Source organism: Erigeron canadensis, chromosome 8, assembly GCF_010389155.1.
Source record: "Erigeron canadensis isolate Cc75 chromosome 8, C_canadensis_v1, whole genome shotgun sequence".
Lineage (NCBI taxonomy): Eukaryota > Viridiplantae > Streptophyta > Magnoliopsida > Asterales > Asteraceae > Erigeron > Erigeron canadensis.
Window position 1 is genome coordinate 46832326 of NC_057768.1, and position 8412 is coordinate 46840737.

An 8412-nucleotide genomic window follows, 5' to 3' on the forward strand; every position below is an offset into this window, starting at 1 on the left:
ATCAAGATGCATGTAATTGTACGAGATGGGTATCCACGCAATGCGACGGCGGTGGCGGCAACGGGTGGTGGTAACGATGTGGTTATTAATATAAAAGTAATTGACGTAAATAATAGTGTAGTTATTTTATAGTTAAGGAATGTATCTTTTGTAAATAACTTTATTAAGAATATTATAGAGATATTAGGTGAAAATATTTAAATTGATTAATAATGAAGATAGATAGTTTGGATAAATATGGGTGTAAGATATTTTAGGGATATATTGGATAAATTTAGTTTGTGAGTTAGGAAGGCGTTGAGAATTAAGGGTATTTTGGGTATTTTAAAGGTAGAGAGTTGAAAAAAGGAGAAGGTAGTTTGTTTATTAATATAGTATATAGATATAGATAGATAGATATAGATATAGATGTAAATTTTATGTAGTTATTTGACTCAATGGGCAAGGAGTTTGATTCATCCCGAAATTTGGATTGTAATTAACAATTATATAATAAAATAAAACTTATATATATTTACTCTTTTAAAAAATTGTGAAACAAAATATTTAAAAGCATATTCTATGACGCCTTTTGTAATGATATATTTGTTCAAGTTCTGCATACAATCTATATCTGAATAATAACCTTTTTAATTTATAAGATAGAATTATACGAGTGACAATTAGCTAATCACTGTACAAATACACAACTAAATATCCTTATATTAGTTGTACATGACCGACGCAAGTTCTACCCAATTGGCATGTGTCGCCGAATTTGGCATGTCATGTTCGCCCACAATTGTTATCCAAAGATTTGCATTTTGACACATCATTTTACGTCATATGTATTTGGTAGCATCATGTTTCAGATATATATGGCCAATCACTATATAGTCGATACTTATCTTTCTTACATTCAACTAACCGAGCTACTTTCATTTCTTATGGATGTGACTCATGTTAATCCCAATGCACAAACATACATTTCCTTTCGTATATATATATCCACCATTTAAGAGTTATGTTAGGAAACATATATACTTATTTTCATGATAAAAAGGCGGATACTCTATGCATAAAACTTCAAAATTGCCTATAGTAATATATACTTGCTACGTTTATGTGAAATTTTTAATAATTACGTTGCTACTGTATTTAACACAATTGAATAAGACTGTCTAAATGTATCAAAAATTGTAATGAACTAATGATGACTAACGACAACTTAATGACAAATACATTTAAAGCACATAAGTAGATGCATAGAATATATAAGCAGTAATCAATGCATTTAAGTAACTAAAGGGAAACTCGTGCAAAATAGTGGTGGTGGTGTGGTAATGACGGCGAAGTTTGGTGGTGTAAGGCTGGATTTGAAGGTGTTCAACATGCGTAAATGAACAAGGCTTAGTTTTGTTTAAGGACACAAGTTCAATTATCTGTTTACTAATATTAAATTATATATTCGTATTATAAATAGAGAGATCAAATAATAAGACTGCTTAAGGAGAGAAAGTTGATTTTTAATTTTTTTATTCTTTATTTTTTTGTTTTCAATTTTTTAATTTTTTTATATTTTATTTTTAGTGAAAACTCATTCTAAAAAAAATAAAATAAAAAATAAATACCTATAGATGTGTAGATATCTACATGTGTAAGTTGTATTTTTAAAAAAAATTATTTGATTTCTTTTTGAATGAGTTTATGTTAAAAAAAATGAAAATTAAAAAAAATTAAAAAATTTAAAAAATAAATTAAAAAAAATAAAATGAACCTTCTCTTTATTTTTTTCTTAAGCTACATTCTCTTTAGATCTATACCCATATTATAATACCCAACGGTGATGATTAGTGTAATTTATTGAAATAAAGGTGATTGATTCAAAAAGAGGGTAGTGTGTGATATATTTTGTAAATTTCATTAAGACTATTTTTAAGACATCACCTATGGAGGTTGGTGGAGTAATAATAAACGAAAGATAGTTACTTATACCAATTGACATTAACAAATTAATCTTTTTAAATTTAATTTATACCAATGTTTTTAATATTCAATCTTAGAAATAATTAGAAAAACTCAAGACCGTTTATTGCTCAAATATGATTCTAGTATCATTAAAATGATTCAAACTTAATTTGTGTGTGAACGATTGTGATCACAACGAGGTGATAATAAAAGATAAAAGTCATAAGTAGTACAAATGTGAATTATTTGTTTAAATTTTCATACAAGTTGACCTAGTTAATTATTTACTTAAATTACAAAACAATGTGTCATTTAAAAATACAGCCACAATTAACAATTGTATTACTCAAAAGTTTAAAAAGGTATCACTTTCCATATTCATTTTACAATATTTTAATCCAACTTTATTATTAAAAAAAACATGATAAATGGTATTGGTGGAATAATAGAAAGACCTTGTTTTAAGGGGGTAGTTTCGGGAAGTAAAATAAAACGACACGTTTCAAGGCGGCAAAGGGTGCGTTTGGTTGAACAAACCTAACCACCACTTTCCTTCCTGCTTCACATTCCTTTTATTTTTCTCTTTATATTTCCTTCTTTAAAAACTAAATTTTAAATAAATAAATATATTTTTTAACATTATTTGATTTAAATATATAAAATAGTAACAAATAATTCGCGGTTATTTCTGAACCTTTTTTTACCATCCAAATTATATAACTAAGAAAATAAAAAAAAATTATAAGTTCTCTTGTAAGTTTATAAAAATAAATTAAAAAAAAAACTAAAAATAAATAAACATAACAAACAAATACGAGTATACGAGTAATATAAATAACATTCTCTCTCTATTATTTCAGTTTTTTCTAGCCAAACTCTTTTCTCTTTCTCTTTTTGGTTTTTATTTACTATTCATCTTTCTCTCTCTACACGGCCGGAAAATTGCTCTGTTATCACCGGAAAACCGATTTCTCGTAAATATCGACAACCGGAGCTGTTTTCTGGAGGATTTATTTACATTAAAACGCGGATTAAGTTACGACAACCGCACTTTCGGTGTAAGTATTTCGCGGTTTTACGAGTATACAGAGCTTAGCCGGTTAAATCTTCCGATCTCGTCTCCCGGTGGCTGTTTTAAGGGAATGTACGCCGAGATCGTGATCTAGCGTTGAGATTTCTGCTTGTTGCATTCTTCCTGTTTATACATACATACATATATATCGTTTGTATCGTTTCTGTTAGAGAAGACGGAGAGCTCCGGCGAAAATTTTTGGAATGAGATGGTAAATTGCATTGATTAAATTATTCTGTATATTACATATATATATATATATCAAATTAGTATATTATAATCCTTCAAATTTTTAGCATTGTGTAATTTTTTTTCTGTGTGATTTAGTTTTGTAACTAAATTGTTTCATATATATATATTTTTTTATATTTGATGACTATATGTTTCTGAAATTATAAAATATGTATAAAAAAAGTTATTTTTGTTAATAGTTGACTTTTCGTTTTACCTGCAAGACTTTTTTTGTGTGTGTTAATGATTAAAAGATAACTTAATTATTAATTTGTTTATAATAATTGCTGGTGTGTTTTATTTGTATAGAAATATTATTCACTTGCTTTTTGTGTAATATGATGATTTAGATAAAAAATATGTTTGAAAACACCTTTAATGTGATTGCTTTATTACTAATTTTGTTGGATCATTGAATGTGAGCTTATATCAAACTATGTCCTTTGGTAGGGCAGATGTTGGTTATGATAAGATAGTATTGGTAATGCATTATGCGTTTCTATCTATGTTATTAGTTTCATTTTGTTTAAGTATTCATTGACACGAAAACGCACTGAAGGAAACTTTATATTACCATTGAAGGCTGTATGAGGCTCAGTCTAAGCTAAAATTTTCATTATGAAGATAATGCTCGTTAAATGCAGTGTATAAGTAACAGTTTACGGTGTTGTTTGTTCAGACTATGGATAATTTTTTTATGGTCTAGCCACCCTTGTTCGCATGATATATGATCAGGAAGTAGACTTATGTTTGTTGTGGGTTTTTTTTTTTATCAGGGTGAAGGAAGGATTTGTTTTTCTAGAGAAGCCAAACTAGAGTTTTTGAAGCATAAGAGGCTTCAACGTATGAAAATAGGCACTATAAATGACAATGCGTATGTGATGAACATGATGACTAGAAGCAGTGGAGATGCTTTAAGAGATTCTGCTTCGTGTGGTGTGAGATCATTCGGCAATCGAGATATATCTACAAACTCTGGGAGTGTTGTTAATGGAAGAGATTCCATGTCAAAGCAGAAGGTTGAGAAGTTTGATGCAAGTGATGTTGATTGGACAGATAGGATGCCAGAATGCCCAGTATATTATCCAAGTAAGGAAGAGTTTGAGGATCCTTTAGCCTATCTGCAAAAGATAGCCCCAGAAGCTTCGACATACGGTAATGGCTCATTACATGATAAGTTTATTTTAATGAGCAATTATATATATATATATATATATATATATATATATATATATATATATATATATATATATATATATATGCCAAATATCAAATTGTTGTCATTATTGTGTATAAATTCTGGCTTTAATCTACTTATATTTTGTGCATGTTCAATTTATTGATTACTCACCGGCTTGCCTGTTTGCAAACATCAGGCATACATTCTGTTTGACATATATGCTCTTAAGTAAAGAGCATACGATTTACAAAAGAATTGCTTTAGATTTAAAGCATCATCAACTATTTACATGTTGATAAGCTACTGTATTCCGTTCATCTTTATTCTTTTGATGTTGAGTATTGCATTTTAATTAATTTGTAATTAGTAGTACCACATGGATGGTGTATAAATTGTTTTCCTTGAATCCCCTTTTCAGGTATATGCAAAATTGTTTCACCTTTAACAGCAACTGTTCCTGCTGGGATGGTTTTGATGAAAGAGAATGCTGGTTTTCGGTTTACTACTAGAGTGCAGCCTCTTCGTCTTGCTGAGTGGAATACTGATGATAAGGTTACCTTTTTCATGAGTGGAAGGTAGATATCTGTATATCTTTATCTTACTCTTACTTATGCCTTTTCAGTTTTTGACCAACGTTTTTTATTCATCAGAAACTATACATTCCGTGAATTTGAGAAAATGGCGAACAAGGTTTTTGCTCGTAGATATTATAGTTCCGGATCTCTTCCTCCAGCATATGTGGAAAAAGAGTTCTGGAATGAAATTGCAAATGGAAAAACTGAAAGTGTCGAGTATGCATGTGATGTTGACGGCAGTGCATTTTCATCTTCTCCGAATGATGAACTTGGAAATAGCAAATGGAATTTGAAGGTTTGGCTTTTCTTCAGTCATTATAGCATATGTTTTGTAATTATCTTGTGATTAGGTTTACTTACCTGATTAATGTTGCCCGTGGTCTAAGTTATTCTTATTTAAGTCTGTTTGTTCCTTACATTATGGTATTAATACAGAAGCAATTTGTGGCAATGTTTTACATTGCCAAACATCCATAGGCTGAAAGTTACTTTCTTTCTTTATATCATCTAATTTACTGCATGCTATATCAGCTGATAAATGAAACCTTTCTTCATGTATAATTAACCAAGATCATTCTGTTAATTTTTTTGATTGCAGAAAGTTGCAAGATTGTCCAGATCGATTTTGCGTCTACTAGAAACAACAATTCCGGTATTTAGTAGTCTACCTTCTTTGATTATGAGTATATTTTAACTAAATGGTGTGTCTTGCTGTCTTAGCTTAGTTTGTATGATATATACAGGGAGTTACTGAACCAATGCTTTACATAGGGATGCTATTCAGTATGTTTGCTTGGCATGTAGAAGATCATTACTTGTACAGGTTTGTATTTATATTATTACTTTATAATATTTATGCTACTTAATTCTCATATCTTTGTCGACCTGTCACAGCATTAATTATCATCACTGTGGAGCTGCAAAAACCTGGTATGGTGTTCCTGGTCATGCCGCATTGGACTTTGAAAAGGTTGTTCGACAGAAGGTGTATACACACGATATTCTTTCAACCGAAGGGGAAGATGGTGCTTTCGACGTTCTCTTAGGGAAAACAACCTTGTTTCCTCCTAATATTTTGTCAAAACACGGTGTTCCAGTTTACAAGGCTGTGCAAAAGCCTGGGGAATATGTCGTCACCTTTCCCCGAGCATATCATGCAGGTTTTAGTCATGGTAATATAATTTTTTTCTTGTTTTGATTTACAGAATCCATAAGATTTGTTGCCTTAGAAGTCTACAAATAACTATACTGATTTGATTAGTTTCGTATTTGTAGGTTTTAATTGTGGCGAGGCTGTGAATTTTGCCATTGGTGATTGGTTTCAGTTGGGATCAGTAGCTAGTCGTCGATATGCACTTCTTAACCGGACACCTCTCCTTCCTCATGAGGAACTTCTGTGCAAAGAAGCCATGCTACTATCGTCAGCTACTCACAACAAGGATATAGGTCGTTCAGATATGGCATCTCAACTTAGCATTAAGGCTTCATTTGTGAATATGATACACTTCCAACATCGTGCTCGTTGGTTCCTAACGAGATCAAAAGGATACATGGGTATTTCCCAACATTCTCATGGAACCATTCTTTGCAGTGTTTGCAAACGTGATTGTTACGTAGCATACATCAACTGCAACTGCTATTTACATCCTGTGTGCCTTCGTCATGGTATATAAGTACTGGATATTTAATTTCGTGTGTTTTAATATCCATGCCTGGTTTGTATTTAATTTCTTCTATCTTTTAACCATATTATTTTTTCTGTTGCTTCAGAATTTAAGCGACTCAACCTGCCTTGTGGAACCAACTTTACACTCTCTGTAAGGGATGAACTCTTGGATATGGAGGCAGTTTCCAGGATGTTCGAGGAGGATAAAGATATCGCCAATGAAGTTCAACATCAAATCAAATCCGGAAACGAAAGGATTCTGCTTTCTAAGTTATACCCACTTGCTGAAGACGATGGATACGATCCTTATTGCAAGATTAGTTTGGAGCAGGATGATACTAGTTCCATTACAGGGAGTCTCATGCCTGTTGGTTCATCCAAAGACGTAGCCATTGAAATGCATGAAACTTCACCAGTGATTAATAAAGCTCCGTCGCCCAATATCCAAACAGATAATAAAGGTACATGTCACTATAGTGATGACTCTGACTCAGAGGTATTCAGGTTCAAACGCCGCTCATCGTTAAAGCCACAACACAAAAGAGCAGTCAGTTCCGCCCCTGCAAAGTTGGAACTTCAGGTATTGGATAGATACAGTTTTTCTCTTTGTATCTTTGTCAATATTTCATGTTTTTCAAGTATTAACTTGAGATGCATGTTTGCACAGGGGCTTAAGCGGTTGAAAAAATTACAACATGAAAGATCTGGACGTAGTACATCTCCTGAGTGTTTAAAGACTAGTAAAGACTGTGTGCCAAAGGAAAGATTTGGTAATGGAACAAAAACTTCCATCTCCGTTAAATACACAAAAATGGGAAATGAAGAATCCTTGAGTAAACACGGGTTTTGCAGGCAAAGGGAACGACCTCCTCTAGAGGCTTACTCAAAGCGACTTAAAGTAAATGGCCCTTCAATTACAGGTTCCTACGAATACAAACAAATATCTTAGACGCTTTGACTTGGCTAACTTGCATTCACATTGGAGTATCTAAGTTCTAACTACACAGAGAAAGTACATGAGCCATTTTTTAGTTTATGAAGTCAGCAGAAGTGACGAAAATTAACCCACATTCGTAGATGAAACAGAAATATATTCTTTGTGCAGGCCTTCAATTGGGCAATTGGCACTGTGGTGAATTCTTTTTTCTCCTTTTTAGGTAAGTAGGTTGCCATGGATTCAAATTAGCCGGATTATTCTTCCCCTTCCTTTTAATGTACATTTTGTTGTTAACAATTGATCAGTTGTCGTGAGGTTAAAATGGTTATTATACCATTAAAACCTCTTATTTAATGTCAAAAATCTGCTGCTTCGCTGACTGTAGGCGGTTCTTTATTCTTTTATGTATGTATGTAGCAATGGGGTCCTTTGACTACATCAATAACAATCAAGACACATTTTTATTTATCTAATCTTTTTATTATTCTTGTGTTTCTTTAATCTAATTATATATTATTTATTATAGCTAATCACCAAATCTTTGGTTTCAAGGAAAGGATTTTCTGATTCTTTGGCTTAGAAGGCAAGATAAACTCACAAGTTGCTTTCGTTATGCCTACTTCACAACAGAATAGACTGAACATTATGTACTACAACTTTCACAGCATAATTAATAACTTAAGAAGTAAAAAATGTCTGTATTATTTGGTATAAGAAATTAAATACTTAGCTTTTGGGGTTAGGTTCCATTTTCAGAGGTGCAAAAGACTGGTTGTTGGGGCCCTAGCTAAGGCCTATTCTTGA

At 31.9% G+C, this 8412-nt stretch overlaps 1 protein-coding gene across 1 annotated transcript; it reads left to right on the forward strand.

Annotated features, from left to right (window-relative positions):
- Positions 1–2827: 2827 nt before the first annotated feature.
- Positions 2828–8081, forward strand: LOC122580644 (lysine-specific demethylase JMJ706). The gene is made up of 10 exons (XM_043752911.1): positions 2828–3230; positions 4027–4405; positions 4849–5005; positions 5081–5300; positions 5604–5657; positions 5749–5828; positions 5900–6177; positions 6281–6670; positions 6776–7251; positions 7339–8081. Exons 1-10 carry the CDS (start codon positions 3228–3230, stop codon positions 7618–7620), a joined length of 2319 nt encoding a protein of 772 aa, XP_043608846.1. The 5' UTR covers positions 2828–3227; the 3' UTR covers positions 7621–8081.
- The last annotated feature ends 331 nt before the right edge of the window (positions 8082–8412 follow it).

Coding starts and splice junctions, on each gene's coding strand:
- LOC122580644 (XM_043752911.1), top strand. Junction 5,829..5,899: donor GAAGATCATTACTTGTACAG/GTTTGTATTTAT, acceptor GACCTGTCACAG/CATTAATTATCATCACTGTG. Junction 6,671..6,775: donor TCCTGTGTGCCTTCGTCATG/GTATATAAGTAC, acceptor CTGTTGCTTCAG/AATTTAAGCGACTCAACCTG.